The 22,902-nt window shown below is 46.4% G+C and overlaps 3 protein-coding genes across 3 annotated transcripts in view; 1 reads left to right on the top strand and 2 right to left on the bottom strand.

Moving 5' to 3' along the window:
• The window catches only part of DAPP1 (dual adaptor of phosphotyrosine and 3-phosphoinositides 1), a 57,164-nt gene extending 54,835 nt beyond the window's left edge, over positions 1-2,329 (bottom strand). The window contains exon 1 of the mRNA XM_071555908.1: positions 2,052-2,329. Coding sequence (XP_071412009.1) covers positions 2,052-2,329 — 278 coding nt within the window. The remainder of the gene's footprint in view (positions 1-2,051) is intronic.
• Positions 2,330-2,339: 10 nt separating this feature from the next.
• Positions 2,340-5,036, top strand: C5H4orf54 (chromosome 5 C4orf54 homolog). Its single transcript, XM_071557095.1, has one exon. It carries the CDS (start codon positions 2,340-2,342, stop codon positions 5,034-5,036), a length of 2,697 nt encoding a protein of 898 aa, XP_071413196.1.
• Positions 5,037-16,925: 11,889 nt separating this feature from the next.
• MTTP (microsomal triglyceride transfer protein) overlaps positions 16,926-22,902 on the bottom strand; it is a 28,571-nt gene continuing 22,594 nt past the window's right edge. Inside the window, exons 16-18 of the mRNA XM_071555907.1 lie at positions 19,985-20,109; positions 19,460-19,630; positions 16,926-18,558 (exon numbers count right to left, since the gene is read on the bottom strand). Of these exons, the coding sequence (XP_071412008.1) occupies positions 18,390-18,558; positions 19,460-19,630; positions 19,985-20,109 (465 nt within the window). The 3' untranslated portion in view covers positions 16,926-18,389. The remainder of the gene's footprint in view (positions 18,559-19,459; positions 19,631-19,984; positions 20,110-22,902) is intronic.

Raw genomic sequence — 22,902 nt, 5'->3', positions numbered from 1 at the left:
TTAGCCACTGCTGCGTGTGGGACGAGGGTGCATTTGCTGTACACAAGCCCCCCACAAGCCAGTCTCCTGGCAGCTGTCTTTTCCAGCCGGTGCCACCGGCTTCCTGGGAAGCCGGGCAATGGCAGAATCTTTGCAGGCATGGGCAGCTCTACCCTTCCAAGGGGTGTCCGGGCCCCTTTATTCTGGCACAGACGGTTAAAATAAGATTCTGTTCAACCGCCTTAAACACGCCGGATCTATGTATAGTCCGCGCCGGGGGCCGGCCAAGTGAAGCCCATTTCGAAAAACCCGGAGCGACCAGGGCCTGTCCCGGGATCTGCAGGGCCACCCTTCGCACCCCATCGCGGTGACCAAGAGGGCCAACCCTGTCCCGCGACTGGCTGCGGGGCGAGCCGAGCCCGGCCGATCCGACACGACCCCTCCGCCCCCCGGCGGCGACGTCCGTCCGGCCAGGGAGCCGGCGCGCTGGGTGGAGGAGGGAAGGGCAGGGAAGGGGAGGGGAGGGCAGGGGGTGGGCGGCCCGCCGCCCCCCCCCCCGTCCCCGCCGGCACGTGCCTGCCCGCCCCCTCGGGCCACTGCCGCGCCCCGACGGCCCCGGCATGGACGCGCCCGGCCAGCAGCCCGCCAGCCCCCGAGCCGGCCCTGAGGCCGCCGCGGCGGGACGGGATCCGAGCCCAAGTCCAAACCCAAACCCGAGCCCGAACCCCAGCCAGGAGGCGGCCATTGAGGAGGAGGAAGAGGCGGCGTACGTGGAGATTCGCGGCTCGCCGCGGGGGCCACAGGAGAGCCATCAGAGCCCCGAACTGGCCTCGGCCGGCGGCGCGGAGCGAGCGGCCGGTCCCGCACCGGACAGCGGAGCCAGCGGGACTGGGGATGGCCGCTCGGCGAGCGGCGGATCCCCGGGGGCGACCGCGGGGTCAGCATCCTCGGACAGCGGGCGGGATCGGCCGCCTTCCGCGGAGGCGGCGGCGGCGGTGGCCGGGGGATGCGGAGCTGACAGCGGCCCCGGCTCCGGGGGAGCGTCAGGGAGCGTCGGGCCACCGGAGGCGGGGGGCTGCCCGGAGTCTTCCTCCTCCTCCTGCCCTTCGCCGGTGACCAAGGCGGACGGTTTTCCGGCAATGGGCGACCCGGTGTCAACGGAGGGCAAAACCTCCTCGTCCTCCTTCGGATATGAAAGCGAGGAGGAGGACGAGGTCGCGGGGCGCAAGGCAACCCCCCCCGGGCCTCCCCCGGGCAACCCCCCCGGCGGCGGCCGCGATGAGGCGCACTATATTAGCACGCAGGAGATCCAGCTGAGCGAGGTGGACCACGACATGGACTTCGACGCAGGGCTGGCCGCCCGCTGGGACTTCGAGGACAACAATGTGATCTACTCCTTCGTGGACTACGCCTCCTTCGGGAGCGACGAGACCCCGGGAGACACGCTGACAGAGGAGGAGGAGAATAGCTGCTACCTCAGCACGACCACCAGCGACCCCAACAACCAGACGGACAGCATCGACAACACCAGCAGCACCGAGATCGTCAGCCTTACCTCTGAACACGACACCCCCGGTGGGCACAAGCGCGCCAGCTCGGGGGAAAGCCGGTCCAAGCAGCCCGGCCGCTCCGGCGGGAGCCCGGCCACCCAGCTTCTCCTATCAATCAAAGCCGCTTCCCGGGCTATAAATGAGTCTAGCAACGTGCGTGGAAAGCAAAACACTGTTTACGCTGCCAAGCATGAAGGCGACATGAGCCTCCGTGTCGCCGCGGCTCCCGACCGCAGTGCGAGTTTAAAACAGGACGCGCTCCGCGACCACGCGAAAAAGTTCATCGCGGTCCCCGCGCGGCTGCAGACCCGGTGCGGGGCCGCCCGGGCAGGGGAGCACTCGAGCGGCGCCTCCAGCGCCGTCAGCGAGCTGGACGATGCCGACAAAGAGGTGCGGAACCTTACGGCCAGGGCTTTCCGCAGCCTGGCGTACCCCTATTTCGACACTCTGCGCCCCGGCTCCCGAGCCTCCTCCGCCTCCCTGCCCGACAACGCCCTGGGCATCAACCGCTGGTCCACCTACCTGGACCTCAAGTGCGGCAGTCTGGGACCGAGAGCCGAGTCCAGCCTGCTGCGCTCCGGCCGCTCACAGACCAAAGCCCTCGAGTTCGTGGTCAGCAAGCTCGACGGGGAGATCGCCCACGTCGAGTCGCCGCGGCGGCTGCGGGCGGGCTCCCGGGTGGTGACCCTGCTGGACCTCGGCAATGCCGCCGAGGCCGGAGAGCCGCCGGCGGCGGAGGGCAGCGGGAAGGGGTCCAGCAAGAAGTCCAGGTTCGCCTCCAGCCTTCTCAAAAACGTCATCTCCAAGAAGATGCAGCTCGAGCACGAGTTCAAGATGGAGCGGGGCGAGATCACCGACACCTCCTACACCGGGCCGGGCGCCGGCCGGGAGCGGCAGCGGGACGGTGGCGTGCAGCGGCAGAGCTCCCGGCACTCGGAGGGCGGCTCGGACTGCACCGCGGCGGCGGTGGAGGATGCGGGCGAGGGCGGCGGTGGCCGATCGCCGGCCTCCAAGGCGTCAACGCCCCGCGAGGGAAACCGCAGCCTGGACCGGGCGCTGTCGGAGGAGCTGTGCGAGGTGAAGCGCAGCGCCTCAGAGGCCATAAAGGCCACCTTTCTCCGCAGCCAGAACAGCGCCTTCAGGTCCTGGAAGGAGCGGGAGGCCGAAAGGAAGGAGGAGAGGGCGCCCGTCGGCAAGCTGAAACTCTCGCCCAAGCACGACTGGCGAGCCGACCTGGGTGAGATCTCCGCCGGCAAGTCCACCAAGATGTCCCGCCTGTTCGTCCCCGCCATTCAGCACACCCCCCGGGAGAAAGAGCCCGGCAAAAGGGCAACCAAGTGCTCCGCCGCCGCCGCCACCTCCTCACCCACCGCCGTCACAACTTCGCCCGCCGCCACCACCACGTCGCCCTCCGCCGCCAAGCCCAAAGCGCCCGAGATCAAGATCAGCCTGGGCAGCCTGCAGCAGCCCCGAGACGCTGCCTTCAGCATCGCGCAGCTGCTGACGCCGCAGATCGCAGGCCGGCAGCCGGAGGAGGGCAGGGGGCAGCAGATCAAGCCACTCAAGGCCGGCGACGGCCCCGACAAGGTGCCGCAGTTCCTGGTGCGAGACGTGAGGGACAGCAAGTACAGAGCGCAGGGGATCCTCCATCAGGTGCGGGACGTGCGGAAGCTCATCAAAAGCTCCTATAGCGCTGACTCGGGGGATAACAGCAGCGACAAGGGCAGCGGCGCCTCCGAGCAAGGCGGCCCGGAGCAAAAGTCCCGGCAGCAGCTGGTCATCGCCGGTGTCCCCCGGTCGCTCTCCCCCGTGGTCATCACCTGCCAGGCGGTCGGCCACGCTGGCACCAAGCCCACCGAGGCGGGGGCCAAGGCGTCGAGCAGGGCGCCAGCCTGCCCCTCGGAGGGCACCGTCCTGGTGCATCGCACCTCGGGCAGGCTGCCGGTGGCCACCATCGCTCCCAACAAGAGCGATGCGCGCCAGCCGGCCGTGCTGAAGATTGTCTCCAAATCCTCCGCGCCCTGGCGACACCAGCCCCAGCCACCGCCCGCCGAGAGGGGCCGGGCGGTGGAGGAGGACCCGCGGGAGGAGAGCAAGGCGGCACCCGTGCAAAACGCGCTGGAGAAGCTGACGGCGGCGGTGCGGAGCATGGAAGAGCTGTACAGCTTCAACAAGCGCGAGTGGAAACGCAAGAGCGACCCTCTGCCCATCACCGACAGCCACGTCCTCTCCCTTATCGCCAGCCAGGAGCGGGGTGCGGGGTCCCAGCCCGCCGCCGCTGCCGCTCCCCCCGCGCCGCCACCGGCGGACAAGGGAGAAGAGCTGTCGAGCAAGGGGCCAGGCAGCGAACGGCTGCCCCGCCGACCCTCCAACAACACCGCCGACAAGGTCTCGGCCAAGGCAGCCGCCTTCGAGAGCCTGGCCCGGCAGCGGCAGCGCGGCCCGCCGCCCCCCCGCGGCGAGCCCGCCGCCGCTCCCCGCGCCCTCCTCACCCTCCGCGGAGCCGGCGGAGCCGCAGCCCCCGCGCCGGGCAAGGCTCCCTCAGCGGCCAGCCAGGCTCCGCCGCGCTCCCCGCGGCTGTCCGGGGGCGGGGGCGCCGGCGATGCGGAGCGAGGCCCGGACTGCGGGAACTACCTGGCCCTGCCGTTGAAGGCGGCTACCGAGCCCGGCTCCCCGCCCTCCCCGGTGCCGGTGTCGGGGGCGAGCGGCGGCGTCCACCCCAGCCCGGTGTCGGCGGCGGCGGCAGCGACGGCCCTGTGCAACCTGCAGCCCTTCGGCACCGCCAAGCCTCCCGACATCCCCAGACCCCCGCCCGGACCCCCTCCCGCCGAAGAGCCCGCCGCCGCCGCCCCGCCGCCCGCCGAGGGCTCGCCCGCCGCCGTCTACCGCCCGCCGCTGCCGTTCGCCGCCCTGCCCGGCACCGCCCCGCCGCCGCTGCTCTGCTTCTCGCCCTCCGTGCCCGCCGCGGCCACAGCGGCTGAGCCCTTCCCGCAGACGCAGCGCAAGGTGCTGCTGGACGTGAGCACCGGGCAGTACTACCTGGTGGACACGCCGGTGCAGCAGCCCCTCAAGCGGCGCCTCTTCGACCCCGAGACCGGGCAGTACGTGGAGGTGCCGATGCCCCAGCAGCCGGCCGTCGCCCCCGTCCCGCTGCCCCTCTCGCCCCTGGCCCTCAATGCCGGTGCCTACGGCGCCGCGTACATGCTCTATCCCGGGCTGTTGCCCGCCGCCACCATGCTGCCTGCCGGCGCCCTGCAGCGCCCGCTGTCCCACGCGGGCAGCGATGCCAGCGCTCCGGCAGAGCCTGCCAGCCCAGCAGCAGCAGAGGCAGCTTTTGCAGAGAGTCCCTACTACGTGGCTACCAGTAAAGGCCCGCCGCCGCCACGGCAAGGGGCAGCCGAGGCGAAGCCAGTCATAAGCATCACAGCGCCAGCCACCGGGCCGCGGATCGTCGCTCCGCCCTCCTTTGACGGCACCACGATGCGTTTTGTGGTGGAGCACCGGTGAAGAGCCCAGGTGAGAGTGCTGGCTATCAGGCGTGACAGTCACCAGTGATGGCTAGGGGCAGACCAGGTTAATTGCCAAATGACAGCTGTGCCACAGCTTTTCCTTAAGGGGGAAAGGGTCCACAGATGGGCCCTCACCAGGGCTTAAAATATAGGTATAAGATAGAAACAAAGGTTACACACACCCATTAGTGCAGTTCAGCATCCCTTACAGCAGTCAATATTGTCTTTTTTTTTTCCGCCCGGAGGCAGTTGTAGAAAGAAACTGTAGCTGCTTTTCATGTGGCCTGTATTTGTGTAGGCTTGCTGCCTGAGAACCTCCCTTTGCTCCTGGGGATGGGATGTGTTTGGGCGTCTCTTCTTACAAGCCATGAAACAACCCCTTCACGTCAGCAACACATCCTCCCCTTTTCTCACCTGTCGCCTCTTCCTCCCAAGGGAAGGTGAGCATCTCTCACTTTGCCCTGAGCTCCTGTTTCTCCCCAACCTCAAGAAGAGTAGGAGAGGGGTCTGATGGCAGCAAACCCTTATTTCAGATGCTTCTCATTAGTAGGATGAGGAATGCATGAGGTGGACCCTGGTGTGCTCTGTTAGTGTTGTGGGGCTGCTAGCAGGGGCAGGAGGGCTCCAGAAGAGCCCATGGGCAGTGTTGCTAAGTGCAGTTTTGCACAGTTACTCCAAGCTTGGCCTGCCACAATCCTAACAGTGACCAGTCACCTAGGGTTGTAACCCAGAACCAGCCTCCAAATTCAGGGATGCATGTGCAGGGGCATTGAGTACCTCTCCTGGGGCAAGGAGGAGGGCACAGGACTGAGCCTACAGCATGCATGGAAATCAGGGTGCAGCATGGTGCACGATGTCTTGTGCAAAATAACCAAGGAACAATGACATTTCCTTTTAAAAGACCTGAAATATTATAAAGGTGCCTTCAGGACCTTTTTCCTCGTGCATTAGAATACATGGCTCATCTTTATCAAGTGCAGTATTGGGCAGAGATACCCAAATCTTCGGTGGCTTACCAAAAGACTCATAGAGTTTGTTTCTGGTGTATAGGAAAAGGCAAAGAGAAAGAACAGCAACAGAGATTCAGAGGTTTGGGTTTGTCACCAGTTTGCACTAAGCTTTGTCCAGTTGGATGTTTGAGGGTAAATTTTTTCTTCCAGCATTTGGGTTATCTTTTTATGTTTTAGCAGTTCTTTTAATTTACATCATCTATTACTGCATGGTAGAGTATTTGTTGAGTGAAACCTTACTGATGTGATTTATACACTTACTTCATCTCTGCTTGTAAATATTTTATCTTGAAATTTCCATTCTTTATCCTGGCTATAAATGAAGATGTTTTCATTGGCCCTTACAGGTCACTCAGGATAGGCCAAGTGCCAATTTCACTTGAGCTCTACTGTGCTACTCAAGTTCATCTTGTCAGTAAAGTCTCCATGGAGTATCTAGATAAAATAGCAAAAAGTAATTGATTTTTTTCCATTTGGTCTATAGGCTGAATTGAGACTGTTAGCAGAAGGAATTGTTAGATTTCTGTTTAGAGACTTGATGTTTTTGAAAAGGTGTGGTGTATACTACACATATTTTTAACATTACCTATTTAAACAAAAACCTTTAGCTTTTATTGTATCACTCTAAAAGTGAAACCCATCATATTTCCTGGTGTGACCTGCCCCTTGATTCCCAGGTGGTTATCTTGCAATGTCATGTAGCCAGCTTGAGAAATGTGCCTAGAGAGGCAGGTGATGATGCTCTTGGCAAATTGCTGTTCCTCACTGGTGAATTAAATAATCACATCTATACTCTGCTGAATTTTGTTATGTCAGAGCTCTACCACTGTGACACAGGTGTGAAAGCTGACCCAAAAGACTGGTGATGCAAAGGCTTGAGAATTCATTACAGAAAGTCAAGTATGAAGACATTACCATCTTTCAATCTTTCTACATGCCAAGGTGCATGTTGTCCAGTACAGACAGGGATGCCCCCTCCAGGCTGTCTCAGACCTGCTGAGGTAGGTGTCCTGTTGGTTTTGATGGATGCAGTGTAGTTTTCCTTGACCTGTTCTGAAAGTCAGTAAAACAAATAATTTTAATTGCATGCTGCAAGAGGCATCTACCTTGGCATTACACTTTGGTTATTCATATAATTGTCAGTGGAAAATAAGGTATGTGCCAGAGGGGAATCACATCTATAGCTTTCTTGCCATTACTTTCATTCATCTATATAACTTCCATGTCCCTGTAGATAATTTTTCCTCTTCTCTCTTTTATTATCTGCTTTTTCTTTGGTTTTCCATTACTTTCCTCTATTTCTTTTGTTGTTCCCTTCATAATTGGGGTAGTGTTTTTCCCCTAACGAGCAGTTATAATTCATATGAATCAGAGGGTGAAATGTTGATAATTTTTCCATTCCAGTTGCTTTCACATCAGAACAGGGTTTGTTTGTTGTTGTTGTTTTTTTTTTTTGATTGCAGCAGTGCTGTGCAGATCCTAAAATGGATTTTAAACCAGCCAGATTTCATCATGTGAGTGTGGGGGTTGAATCTTTATTCAACTGTCCTTTCAGGTCACTTTTCTTTCCTAGCTAAAACAAGCTGAATGAATGCCTTCTTTCCACTCCTGCATTTCTTTCTGCACTGAACATAGTATCTTCTTCCCTTCTTTGCCCTGTTCTTTTTCACAAACTGTACCACTGTGTCCAAGACTGCTCCAGTTTGAGCTCTGTCACCTTTTGAAGATCAGTGTGGCTTGAAGCTTTGGTAGTGGTGGGATGCCTGTGGTGATGTTGGCACTAAGGCCTCTGCACATCTACTGCTCTTCCAGGACTTCTTTCTGTATCTGGTGCTCTTTTCTGCTTAATCAATGGGGTAAAATGGATCCCATCAATTTGTATTCTGCCAAAATCCAAGATGCCATTTCTGAACTATTCTTAAATATTTTATATACAGCAAATATTAGAGAATATGTGCATGCTTCTCAGAGATATCATAAGGTCGTTTTTCTTCCTCTTCTTTGCTCACAGTAGTTGGGAAGCTTTAGCAACATAATACTTGTCTGTTGCACTTCTTCCTCCGTATGGGGAAAAATGCTAATTTGCAATTCAAGTAAACTTGACAATCTCCTTGCATCCAAATCTAGACAGCACCAACCTGTAGTGTGTTGACTGCCTGACAGGAGCTCATTCCCAGCCTGAATGACCAAAAATGTACTTTTAACCTTTTGTATCTATTGCCACATTATACTCTGTAGGGTTTCTGCCTTGTGTCAGGTAAATAAATGAGAAAATATCACGTAGCAAAGTAGAAAGCAACTGTAGTAAACCATACTGCCAATATTAGAAGGGTATTTTTCATTGCTCTGTTCAAACATGTGCGTAAACACCTTATAGTTACAGGAATATGTATGCAAATATACTTACTAGTTGTGTTTTCTTTCTAACTACCATTAGACAATCGATGCCTGGCTTTAAAAATTAATTTTGTTTGGATAGCATATATGAATGATTTTGAAAGGCTCATAAATTGATATTTTTAACTTCGTTTTAGTTGTTCCCCATTCAGCAGAATGTATATTCTACATTATTAAGTCAGGATGTGAAATATGCAGTACATAGGATTTGCTTATGCTGATGCCCTTGCTGAGAATTTAGTAAAGCACTTACCCAATATTAGTGGGAAATACAGGAATATTTCAAGAATCAAAAAGGCTTCAGCATTTGATCTAGTGAATCATGAGCATGTGTTCAAAACCGTAGCTACTTAGGAAATGTTTAAATAGTGCTTAATCTTGATACCAGTAAAAGTTAATGGTGAGCTTAATGACTCTTCTTGACCAGGATGATTTCTTGAGCCACTATTTAAGTCTTCCACAAATCTCAGAGCACATGGTTGTGGGTTGCTGTCTTTTTTTCCTATGTATGCCATGCTAGATTCTGTGCTGGTAAGTAAAATGCCCAGGTCTTGAATTGAGAGGATGGATCATTTAAATCTGAGATAGATCACATTGTGTTATTTCCACCTATGCATGTGGGATTCCTTGGTACCAGTCCATGGGGAACTGTGGCAGTAGCTTAGAGAATGAGTAGCAAGAATAGTGTGACAGCAAAGGAGGTATTATGCCCTTCTCTAAAAGAGTAAAGATTGTTGAAATGGTTGTGGCCCTCTCTTACAATCTACTTTATATTAATTATGCTTTTCTGTTTTTCTTTGGGTTTTTTTTACAGGGATAAGGAAGAAGAATTACACCTCTTTATTTGAAATACACTTGGTAGCTCTTAAACATTCATCCTAAAAACTGCTTCTACAGTTTTGTCAATTTTTTTGCTTCGTCATAAAACCAAGTGTGTAAGTTTCTTGTTTTCTCCTAAATGTCCCCCAGTTTTGGAGAATGCCTGCATTTAATTACGTGAGCAACACTAAATTACTGTCTTATTTTGTGCCAAGTTGGTTTTGTATTGAAGCCAGTCTGCAGGCTTTAGGCATTGCCTCTGTGCTGGTAGCTAGTGGTAGTAGTGCCACTCCAGCAGTTTGTAAAATGCAGGGTGTAAATGCAGCAGTCTTTCAGTGTGGATCGATGCACAGCTTCGTTCAAGTTCTCTGGAATGAGTTGTGATGATCCAGTGCAGCCTTGCAGCTCTTTAAAAGAAAAAAAAGATAAATCCCTCAGCTCCCTCCCGCTGCAATAATGAGGGTCTTCCCTGTAGGTTTTGGTGAAAATTTGTGATCAGATGGAGTTTTTGTACTCTCTGTTTCTCACTTGGAATTGCAAACAGAGAGAGCTGTAGTGTTAAAATTATCTTTAGTGTTTATTTTTTTGGCATGGTTCAAAACAAATGGTGTAAATGTCCAAAACCACATTTGATTGCTTTTGGTTTTTGTTTGCTCCTCTGTACTGTGTTGAACATCACAAGTTGCCTTAATTATGACACTGTTTAGATACTGGGAAACCAGAAATTGAATGTAATATTTTGAAATCCTGGTTCTAAAAGAGAGGACAGCATTTATTTTTCTTTAAGACTGCAGTCTATTCTTCCAAAAATTGCAACATTGCTAAAAACATAATCCTAGTCATTCCCTTATGAAAGGAATTTTTTAATGTTACAGCCTCAATACTAAGTAGTTGTTTCTTTAGCTGTTGTTTGACAGGTTTACCTGAGTGCTACAATTACATTATCTGTATTTGCTAAGAAAATATTTATCTTTTGAACAAGAAAATATAAGATTACTCAAAATGCAGTGAAACATACCATGAACTCTACTTTAACTGAATGTTTTGTTGCCAGCAACTAGTTTGTCTCAGCACAAGACAGTCGTTACCATGACAGTAAAACTAAGCTACAATAGTCTGCTCCCTGACCAAAATTTCATTTCAGTGAAGCACTTTGGGAAGCAAATAAATATATGAGCAAGACTAAATTATTTAGCATAAAGCTTCCTTGAGGTAACAGATTGTGATTTTAAAGTCTAAATACAAAACCTGAAAGTCTATACTTAAGCATTTGCCCATAAGCAGGATTTTCCTCCACCTGTTCTTGAAGTTTCTTGATGCCAAGAAAGTTTCAGTGTTTTCCATTTTTACAGTAAGCCCCAGGTTGTCATTTTCCTGAGTAATCCTCAGGATACAGAATACTCAGATAGAACTGATTTTAATCATATATGTGAGACTGTATTTCAATGTAATTTATTTATTTACAGGCACAAATTGAAATGGCCCTCAGGATGAAATGCACTGCAAGTATAAAGATAGTGAGTGATTTCTCATACATCTTCTCATTTATCTTCATCACTGTGGAAATCCAATAAAAAATTTTCTAACCCTCTTTAAAGAGCTTGGCGTGCCCAGCTAGAGCCTATATCGTGTAGGCTTAATCCCTGCTCTCTTCAGTTGTACAGTCTACAGTTACAAGCTTTAACTTCCTGCTGGGATTGGGGCTGGATGGCTCTTAAAGGAAATGAATGCTTCCTCCCTGTTTTCATGACCGGTAGGTCTGTAGCCATTGTGACTGGAGTATCAGTGTTAAAGGAAACAGTACTTTGGACTGCAGGACAGTGCAGGTACCAGAGTAGGTTGTCCACTGTGACACATATGTGTACAGGACGTACATTATAATACTAGCATCCATGTTTGAAAATATTTCTGTCCTATCTTTTCCTATATCGGTGCTCAGAGAGAAGTTTCACATTGCAGTTTACAAGATATAGGTTTGCACACACAAACTCAGGTTTACAGTTTCACCCGGTGTACTTGAAAGGGGGAAAAAAAGTGCATAGAAAACAAGTGCCCAGGATTTCAGCATGTATTTGTTGGAGGAAAATTTTGAAGGGGTTTTTTTCACTGCTCATGGAGACAAAAGCAATGAAAGGAGGGAATACCAACAGCTATTTTTTTTCTCAGGAGAGATTTGATTGAATGTGTCAGTCCTAATGTTAAACAGTGTTTACTTAATTTTGTCTATTACTGAAGCGACTTCGTGTTTGCATCAAGGGGTCAGTTTTGCAAGGTGCTTTGTCTCACAGACCCAGTCCAGCAAAGCCTTCACATCCATCACTAACTCCAAACATCTAAGCAAATTGCTGGAGACTTCAGTGGAAGTGCAGTCCTTTTCTTTTCCTTCTCCCACAATTCAATGCTTTGCTGAACTCGTCCCAGAGCGCTGAGTGCCTTGCAGACCCAAATTTTGGGTTCTTCACTTTATACATGTAAAACTAGAGCACTGGGCTTGAGTCTAGCTGGACCCAACAGATAATAACACAAAAAGTCACCAGAAGAATATCTGGTAATATGGTGCTCCTCCGTGTATGCCCAGTGGTGAATTTCTCCAGTCAGTGGGGTGATGTGTAACCACGTATCTTGGATTAGAGTCAAGCCCTCCATGTCAGGGTTCACAAGCTGCTAGTATTATATGTTTCACGGTGCAGTCATAGTTTGTTACAGCTGAAATTCACCCCATGTGCAAAGCAGGACAAAATCCTGTGCACCAGTTGAATTCCCTTCCAGCCCTGATCTCAGGGTTTGAGGGCTGCAACAGCCAACTATCCATGTGGTTTAGGTCAAGATCCACTTAAAAAAGTTTGAGCAGTACTGGAGTGATGCACCAGAACATTGTCCTGGTCTTTTGCAGCAGGGTTGGTTTCACTTAGTCAAATTGGCGACTCAATTGGTGAATGATTTAACAGGTATTTATAGGTTGTGTGGGGTGTTTTTCCCCTTGTCTGCATTCAAACCTACCTTTATTCTTTAGTGTTGATGGCCAAAGTGTCATTCCTTATGCTTATAAATTACCGTTAACTTGTGGCTACCTGAGAACACATACTTTAAAAATGCTTGTGCTTTTCCCCCCCCCTAGTTCTTTTTATATTTTATTTCTTTGGTTTTTTCCTCTCTTTCTTTTCCCTCCCATTTCTAAGGGGGTGGTTTATTTACCAGTGTAAAGATATTTAAAAGTGCAAATGTGAAGTAAGGATAATGATTGTTAAGAGGATGTGGGTGGTATGTCTGATGAGAGAGCGGTGGGCTATAGGGCAAAGGGGAAAATTCTGTGAAAATACTGTGTTGATTGTTGCTTGGAGGAAAAAATAAAAAAAAGAAGACATATAACTTGAGAAAAATGGACTCTTTGAGCTGCTCTCAATGTAGACGACACTGTGGCAAGTGCGTAGACGAAACAAGAAGTGATCCCACTGCAGGATGCCATAAGCCTGGAATTGAAGGACAGCCGAGTCACTCTCCGAATTGCACTAGGAGCGTGTTGCACATGGGGAACACTTCAGTACATCACAACCACATGAGAACAGACTGCCTAAAACCACCAAGTACCAAAGTTTGTAACTGACTGAGTTAGCATTTGTATTATGTTGGGTTTCTTGAGGATTTTTTGTTTTTGTTTTTTTTTTGGAATGTTATGATAAATAAAATGTATTTTTCAGTAAAAGACACACTACAAGAAAGCCTGCAATTCCTTGCCTGGTTGTATGTTTGCAAAATGACCTTGGCTGTTGTGCAGAAGAAGTGGTAGCAGAGGCATTGCTTGTTTCAACATATAAACAGTAAGAAAAGATTTCACTGCAGAACAGATCAAAACCCTCCCATGCAAGGTCTCCCCAAGTCTGTCCTTATTCTTCTGTCTTACGACAAGTTGGGGGCATTGTTTCATTTGATTCTCTGATAATTTTTTTCCCTCAGGTATAACTGAAATGAAAAAAGAACTCTCCAGTTTTAGTGGACTGACTTTGATGGGTATATGAGTTTGGGTATCGAAAGAACTGCTTCTTTGTAGCGGTATGTTCAGAGAGAACAACTGGTGATGTGAAAACCTTTTTTCTGCTCATTCTCTTTTTTACTTTCGTTGTCTAATATTGTGATACAAGCAAAGATAAGATGACATTATTAGTAGATAACAGTATTGCTTGAATTTCTGCTAGGAAAAATCTTTTGCTGCTTTCATGTGTTCCTTCTGCCCTCATGAAAATTGAGTAGGTTTCTGTTGTTAAGTCTAAGAGTTTAAAAAACCATGAGTCAAACATGGAAAAATCCCCAAACAGACTTGAAAACTAAAAGATTAATTTTACAGTTTAAAAGAACACTCTCACTTGTCAGTTTTCAGTATGTAAGGGGCACATTATAAGGATCTTCCTTTTAATTACGTGCCCTAGATACTTAAAGGAAAACAGATTCCCACCTCATTATTTATCTGCAAGTAATACAATATGAAGACGTCTACTGTGAATTTCCTTTATCATTCCAAGAAATGGCTGCACAGCCTTCCTACCATGGTCATTGGGAACTCTGGTTTTCTTTTCTCTAAAGAGAGCTCCCAGAGCCTGATTTCAGTGGACCTCTGCAACAAGATCTTCACAGGACTTCTGATTCTCACAAGAGATGGAAAATTCAAGCTGAAACCTCTATAAAAGTGAAGTGAAAACTAAATAAACTGGGAGACATGAACTTTAACCCTTCCCTAAGAATCGCAGTCTTGCAACCAGTGTTTGTCCAGCCAGAATGTGCCTCACACCCCAAGAATCCACTGAAACTGAAGAGGATTTCTTACAATACCTTAAATAAACTGACAGGTAGAATATGTCTGGGATTTTCAATGATTGTTGGAGAAAATCTTACAAGTTTCTAAATACTCTTTAAAACATCACTGGGAGGAATGATGAGACCAAAAAGGTAAAAATGCCACTCTTTAGTCAGAAGGAGTGGGAACAAAATAAAATGAAAATCAGATAATTCCCTGATGTCAAATCTAAGCAAGTTATCCAGGATAAAACATAGCACTTAAAAAAAAAAAGGAACTATTTAACAATTTCAGAATTTGCTGTCTCCTTGGCTTGTTGCTATTGAGAACAGCTAATCTGCTTGCCAAACCCAAACTGTGTTCTTAGTCTATACAGCTGGGTTTGAGGCACCCATCAGCTATTTACCATATTTGAATCTGATGCTGCAGAATAGTTCCTGCCAGCCCAGCTCTGCCACTGCCCAGCTTTCCATTAACCTCTGTTGGACAAAGCACACAGTTCAAGTTGAAAATGTGCTTAAAAACCTTGCTTAACCAGGACTTCTGTTTACTCTGTGTTCTGGGGTAGCATTGCAGCATGCATTATATGGGCTTGTAACTCATAACGCATACCTGTAGTTAAGGACTACAGTTCCTTCTATAATGTCCAGACAAATTGTCTACCAGATGCTTTATAAGTAACATGTACTCATTGGAAATCTGGGCTCAGTTTTTTACAGGTTGCTGCCTGTGTATTAACCCTAGCACCTTTCACTAAGTATAACTAATTTTCATTAAAAGTAAAATAATTGAATCGATGGTCCTATTCCTCCTAACAAAGGGAAAGGAAGATGCTGTCAGTGTGATTACAGCCATTGTGAGATTATGCTGATTTGGTACCATGCAGCTCTGAGTCTTATCCATTATTGGTAGGAAAGAAAGCATTTTACTAGCACTTATTTATGGTCAAATGTTACAAAAATAATGACTTAATCCCCATATCTGCTAACGTGTACTGCTCAGATGGCTTTATTCATAACCTCATGAAGACCCTTTAATCTTTGTATTTCCATGTGCTTTCTGCACCAGAATACGCTGAGGAATGTAGTGAGAAACTGAACCCTGGAATTTGAACTTTTTTTTTGAAGAATATATGAAAAATAATCTTTAATAATTAGCACTTCCTGAAAGTTTAAGGGGAAAGTTTCAAAGTTTCTTTTGCCAGTGGGTTGCTTTTTGGACTTAGCTGGAGTATCATTCCTTCTAGGGCTTCCAATTAAAAAGGACTGAGTGTTTATTTGGTTCTCTAAACTTCAGATATGAATTATTGTTTAATTGCTACCATTGCAGATAATATAAAACTAAGTGTAATGCCATTATTAAAGATGTATGTTACATATTTGGGATTAACCCCCACTGCTTTGGTAAACACAGAGTTTGCTTTGGTTGTAACCCTAAGTGTGTTTTCACTTCAAATGCAGGCTTGAGCAATGTATTAATTTCACCTTATTTTTAGAAGTTTGTTAGTTTTGTTGTTTCCGTAGCTATAGAGACCAAGTAAGGAAGCCTTGGCCTTCCATTGCCCAGCTGTTGGACTAAACCTGTCCCGGAATCCCCATTATGTCCAGCTGTTAGAGTCAGATAATTTCAGAAGCAAGTGTCGTGCTGCCATGCCAGGGGTATCCATGAAGACACATATCAGTTCTGAAGGAGCGATGTAAGTCTCAGAGGCCCTGTTTGATTTAAGATTCAAGGGAAATCAAAGCTGTGGAAGCCCCCCAATTGCCCTTACAGGTTGTCCCACTCTGTAAGACCAGATTTCAGTGATGAGGATGGGCACATGATTTTCCTTGACAGGCTCTGCTAGGGCTTGTTGAATAAATAAAGCAAAAGACATAGAGTAGCATCTGTGTGAGACATGATGTATTTATGTTGAACAGACCTGTGCATTTCACTTGAAAGAGAAGCACACCTGGTCATGTTGGCCAGATGCTTGCAATAGCCAGATTATCTTTTTTAATTGGAAAGTACTTTGTGTTATGCCTTTTTAAAAGTGATCACCAGTGTTACATTATTTTCATGTGCCAAAGGGCCCCATTTTACAGGTAACCATTTAGAAGGTTCTTTGATCTTATATAATTGAGAAAGAGGATAAGTCTTGCAGTGGGATTGCTGATATCAGACACAGATCTTACAGATACAAATTGCATTATCTAGCACATTTTTTCTGATTTTGGGTTGTGAATCATGGGGGAGCCTGGCAGACTGCTGATGCAAATTAGGATTCAGAGTTGAGGTTGTCATCTATTGATTGCTCAATTCTCTACAAGTGAAATAGTTATGATACCTATTTCTTTATGCCACTCTTTGTCCACCGTCTATATTTAGAATACCAGACCACTGCAGGAGGAGACTGCCTCTTTCTAGGTGTGTGAATACTTAACTCTGGTCTTATTTTTGTTTTATATGACACAAATAGCAGCTAGTAATAACAAATGTCAGACCTTTTCTCCTGTTTGCTCCTAAAACACCAGTGGAGGTATCAAAAGGTGTCCACAACATACAGGGTGCAGACTTTGAGAGTGCATGTTGACATACGTATTGACACAGAAGAGGGGTGCCTAGGTCTTGCCTCTCCTCTGGGCAGAGCATTTGGATGGGCAACTCCAGCATGTCGTGCATCCTGCTTGGGTTCTACACCACCCTCAGGAGATACTTCTGTCTCCTATTAGAGGGGGAGCTCAGGACAAGTGGGTGTCCTACTCAGTTATGTGAAGATGAGTCAAATGGTTCCTCTTGTCCCTATCAATACCATTCCTTCCACAATGAGAGGCTTTCCCAACCCAAAAAGTGACAGACCAGAAAAAAGACTGAAAAAAGTTTCTTCACACTGTATTTTTACCTGTTTTATTTATGCTTTGACTAGAAATGTATCAGCATTTTCAGGAAAGACAACATGCAGACTGTTTCATCGCATTGACAATTTGATTTTTGCAGATTTCTGCACTCTTCCTTTTTTACAACACAAAAGAATTTGGATTTTTTTCTTAATCTTGCAATAATTTCTTTTCATGACAATCTATGAGCTTTTCCTGACTGCTTTTGTTTGTTTGTTTGTTTGTTTGTTTTTAAACAATTGTTCCTGCTTGTTACTTTACTTTTTTGTGACCAGCACTCATCCACCTTGTCCTATAAAAATTAGGTCAGATGGATCATGTCAGAGATCAGCGGAGCTGAGCTGAGGTATATTCTTTCTTAATCCGCAATGCTGATGTATATGTAAAAGGTTTTGGTTTTTTATTCACCATTTCTATGAAGGCACTTCTTGAAGTGTCTAGGTAATTTTCATCAGAGCACTTGTATGAGTAGTCAGTACTTTTTTTGCATTGAAATACAAGCCTTCCTTACCCAGAAGAAAATGTTCTGGCTTGGCACAAGCTTTGCTAGACTCTGCATTCAAAATGTATTTCTTTCAAGACTCTTTCCTTCATTGTAGTTCAGAATTGCCTTAGTGGGTGCTCATTTTTTGAAATTCATCTGCCTTAATTACGCACAGGGACACGAATTTGTAGGAGGTAATCTTGAAGACCAACCAGTGTTGGCTTAACTCTGCTCCTGGTGATAACTACAGAAATTATACCATTGATTTCAATGGGAACAGAATTAAGGCAACTGTAAGTACTTCTGGAAACGTTACCCACAATGTTAATCAATTGTATTTAACTATAGCAGTTAAAAAAAAACCCCTCCAAAAGATAAATAATAATAATCAATCTCTGAATGCTTAAAAAAATGCAAAATCCTTTAAAATCATGTAAAATAAAACCTGCTTTTTTTGTAAACAGGCAATACTGAGTAAGCAGGAATTCATGGTCCCATCTAGATGTTAATTGTACTTGAATATTTCAATGGGGATTGGTCATAGGCCTAAAACACCTAAATACTTTAAAATAAATTCATAAATAATGATTCTTTTATACATCATAATTGTTCTTACTGCATGTCAAAAACATAGACTTCTGTACTCCCCAAGAAAGAAAAATGAGGGATTATTTTTGCTTTTGGCACAAAAAAAAGTAAAAATAAAGAACAAGCACCACCCTTAAGGGAGTGCATGGAATACTACCAAATTGATCTTTATTTGTCTCAGGTTTCTTTTTACAAAAGTTTTAAATATAGGTTAACATGTAAACACCGTGCACGCACTGAGAGTTTGATCCTGGCCCATTGAAATCAATGGCAAATTTCCCATTAACTGCAGTAGTGCAAGACCAAGCTCCACATGAGGATGGTACGTACAAGCCTAAGTCATTGAGGGAGCCGCCGATTCAGGGAAGCAAAAGCTCAGGTGCTTCTTTCAAAACCAGCCGCCAGCGGAATCAGACTTTGCACCAAACACCTTCCTGCACATGTTGGAGTTTTCTTGATGGAGAGGGTATTCATTACCTGCCAGCATCACTGCTTTCCCTCTCCTCGCAGTGTACCGCCTGCCAGAGGGCAGACTTTCATACTTGGTCACGTAACTCCTGTAAACACACAACACGGCGCTCTGGCATTAGCAAATTCACGCACAATTTGTACCCTGTTCCAAATATTTACATACAGATGGAATTACACTTCCACCATGTGTACATATACTCTGAAGGTGTTTTAGTATCTGCAGCATAACAGATACTGTTTTCTTAGGATTTCCTGAAGATCCTCAAGTTTTTAAATTTCTCTTAAGTTTCTACCACGTTTTGGATGAGAAAAGCCTTACTGGTACAGGCTCTGCAAATGTCACCCTCCTTAGTTCTTGGGAAATAGGAATCAGGAGGGAGTGGTAAAAAACCCAGTAAACCTAGTTCCATTACTATTCTTTGGCTACTGGAAAGCATATTTGTAAACTTATTGCACAGTTGTTTAGTTTTCAGGAAATCTGGTACCTTAATGAAATTTGATAGAACACAATGGATGCAAGAACTTAACAGACCAGGTACTTTGTTGACACTAGTAAAGAGCAGATGATGAAGAAAACTTTCTGCTTCAGCTAGTTTATGGCTATGTTCCTCATATCTCACCAGTGTAATAGAGAACTACTGTTGGCAAAGTTTCATCTCGCCATCAAAACTGATTGTACACGAAGGGACCAGCGTCTTCCCACTTCAGTTAGTTCACTTGCAAAACCAAATTAAAACACTGGACTAAAGTGCACATTCAGAGCAAGTTTTGATCTTCAGAAGATGTCTTCCTGAATCTCAGATATGAGGGACAGGAAAGAATGACCTAGCAGAGGGGTTGGTGTGTGTAAGAGTCTACACTGCACCTGATTGTGTTAGGCTAAAATTTGGCCTCGTGTTAATCTCTTGTCACTGTGAAAACCAAAATTGCCAAGTTCAGCAGCTGACTGGAAGGACACCTCAGAAATTATATACTCTTAGTCGTTACCTGAACGGAGACTCAATTCTGTCCATCTGCATACAGACTAAAAATGGGTACTGTGAAAACTGCACTGTGGAGATGAAGTCTAATGCTGTTTCTACTTCCAGAGTAGTTTCCATGCCAGTCTTTACAAAGAAGGAATCCACATTGATGTTACCAGATAGAAACACGGCTACCCTACAAATAAATTCAGGCATTACAATTATTTCAAAACACTTTAAGAAAAAAGAAATTAAATTACAAACAGTCCTACAATATATACATAAAAACTTCCCTCAAAGGAGCCTGTTCTTTAGGTAAATGTATATATAAAATCAGATCAGGTCAGTGGGAACTGGTATAATCCATGTTGAAAGGAAAGGAGAAGTGCAAATGTTCTTCCATGCACATAACTGTTTAATTTTATTTATTTAATTATTTAATTCTAACTCATCTGCAAGGTCTTTTGTATTTAAATTCTTCTCACTGGGACTACCACGGCTTAGGAGCCTGGGCTGTCTACAACTATCCCGCATGCTGGGAGTATCTCACCGGTTCTTAACGTTGGTTTTGGATTCCCTGTACCACAGGCTGAACTCCATCCCTCCTGAGATGTCGATGGCCAGTCCACCCAGGAACTCCGTGCTGGCCATCGGCCCAGACTGCAGCTGGATCTCCTAGAGCCGTCAGAAAGCACAGGTTACTCACTGCAGACCTCAGAGGTTTCCTTATGCCCTTTTGTACTGCAATCACGCCACTTGTCATTTTTCAGGAACAAAAAGGAATAGAGGGCTTTTCTGGAAGAGTGGACAAAACATTCCAATGTATCTCACTCCCTCAAAAATGGGATGAAGCTACAGAAAGGTGCTTTGCATCCTTCCCCTCTCCTCTGTGTGCCAGCTGGCATAATTTCTGCAAGGAGTATGACTGCAAGGAATATCGTGTCTCCTAGAGCTTCCACACAAGCCTCACAGAGGCTCTGATGGTAGTCCAGCTCAATCAGATTAAACTCCTTGCTGGAACTGTAGCAGCAATGCAGGGCAGTGTGACTTCCTGAGCACACCTGAAGGCAGCCCTGTACTGGCAGTAGGATGCAAAGTGCTGACACCACTTGTGCCATGTGTAGTGGCTCTACACCCACCATATGACAGGAATTACATCTTCAGTGGCTGGATGACCAAACCCATAAGAAAATGCACCTTAATTGCCACTTTGAATTTGCATTTAATGCATTTTCCATCAACCACCAAGTGTGCTCATGGCTTTGTGAAACCTCTGTGGCTGGCCTAGAAACACACCAGGTGGAAGTCCATTTCGGAAGTGATAATATAGCTCAGGGTCATATCAGTTCATTACTTTTAAGTTTTGGCACATAGCCAAGATTTTAAGGTTCACTCAGCTTGGCAATCTAACTCACTTTATATAGTCATGCTGCTTTCATAAGAACTAGTGGATTACTTCACTATTTTAAAAGAAACATTAACTTGGGAGAAGTTTATTTTGATCATGTGCCTCACATACAGGGCACCTTCTGTCTCACAGCTGGTTTTCTTCCTCCTCCCAGGTTTCTGTGCCTGTGGTATTCTCAGCACCTCTAATGCTGCAGGCATTTGTAGGATATGTGAATACTCCATTTCTTCCACTGATGCCCAGGCATCTTAGAAGTCTCTCTTCCCTTCTTAGCTATTCAGTAGTCCAGTGGTTCCAAACAATGCTGTCCCAAGATTTAAGCAGGAAGAAAGCAGAGACAATCAGTCTAGCTTCCTAATCCATATAGCAAGGAGCAACATTAGGGGAGGTTTTTATTCAGATCATTAGAGTTTTCCTACTGCAGTCAAGGACTTGGGTAATTACAGTGGCTATGCATGTTTAGTTAACCTTTTAGGGAAAATTAACTATCTTTGCAATTATTTTCTTGGCAGAACCAGCTTGGCAGTCAGTTGCTGCTAAAGTGGGCTTGAGATTTAAAGAATGCAGTGATGGGGCTGTGGTTTATAAATCCAGCATATCCTCAGCAAGTGTGGTCATATGATGCTCTTATTTCTTACTTTCACCCAAGCAACAATCATGGACTACTGAAATCAAAGGGAATTTTTCTGCTGACTACAATGGAACATAAAATACTTCCCTTGTTGATCTGTTTAGGTATGGAGATAAAGCTTGTTTTACTTTATTTTACTTTGCTTTTAATTGGGACTGAATTGGTGGGTAGCTGCTAATGAGTGAGGAGGTAGCAGTATACATGCTGGCAGAGACATGTACACACAACCAGAGGAGCAGATATTTTTAGATGCATTGTCAAATCACACCCAATAACATTAAAATAGGCTGCACAGTTTAGGGCTTAAATGCTGCCTGGAATTAAGTTGTATTTGTCACCGGAATCAGCAGAGAAGCTAAGGAGTGCTTGCTTGTGTTTTACTAGCTCCTCTATTTCCTTATTTAGAGCTCAGTCCTGTCCTTCGTCTCATGTGCAAATCCAATCCAGGCTGATGGGAGGTGTAAATCACAGGGACCCAGCCTCCTCAGGAGAAGTATTTTCTTTTCCCTTCCTATTTTAAGCTTTGTGTCTCATTTGCAGTGGAAACTGTGATCCAAAAGATCAGAATCAGTCATTTGTTACTGTTTAAAATGTCGAAACATGCTATGTTTAAAAAAAATTTATTTATGCACTGCACTGTAATGCAAAGCTGACTGTAACACAACACAGAGATGGCTGAAACAGGCACTTCTTTGGGAATTGGCAATCTTCCACTGGGGTCTGGCTTTCAAATGGTTTCTCTGACCTATTACAGTATTTAACTTCTCTGTGCTTCTGGCAGGTCTGTTGCCTAGAACTATTAACATTACTGAACTTTACTGCAGGTGACTTAGGAGTCTCAAAAACAGTTTTATGAGAGCTGTTTATTTCATAGAGAGAATATAACTACTGGAAAGTTATTTTTAGCACTCAAACAACACAGCAATGTCCATAAAATACACTCTGATTTCAGTTTGTGGAGTCATGTGAGTAAATATGTCACAGATGGTGGGCAGGAGTGTAAGTTTTAGGACCAGTATTATCAGCTTGGAAATCACCTCTCCAAAATGTGCCTATTGTAATATCTTCTTGCTGTATGGTTAATGACAGGAAGTTATTTCTTTTTTTTGAAGGGGTGGGGTTATTTGGTAGATTTTACAGCACTTTGAGTACAACCCAGTTTTGATCTTTCTGTGCGAAATGATCCTTAAAAGCAGCAATAGTATTTAAAGATCATTTACTCAAAATCAGGCTGTACCAATGCAAAAATTGGAACCCAAATATTACCTAAGTTTTTTTAAGACAATTCAATTGCCCCATTTTTAAGATCCAGTCTTGGCTTCCCAGCTATCTTTTTGGTGTTTGATCTCATCTGAGCTGTCTGTGTCTTACATTTTGGTTTGGTTTTCACCTGTTCTGAAATCACAGCATGGCCAGCTGAGGCACACTG

This window comes from Pithys albifrons, chromosome 5, assembly GCF_047495875.1.
Source record: "Pithys albifrons albifrons isolate INPA30051 chromosome 5, PitAlb_v1, whole genome shotgun sequence".
Classification (NCBI taxonomy): domain Eukaryota; kingdom Metazoa; phylum Chordata; class Aves; order Passeriformes; family Thamnophilidae; genus Pithys; species Pithys albifrons.
Note: the sequence above shows the minus strand (reverse complement) of the source record. Positions and strands in the feature narration are given on the sequence as shown.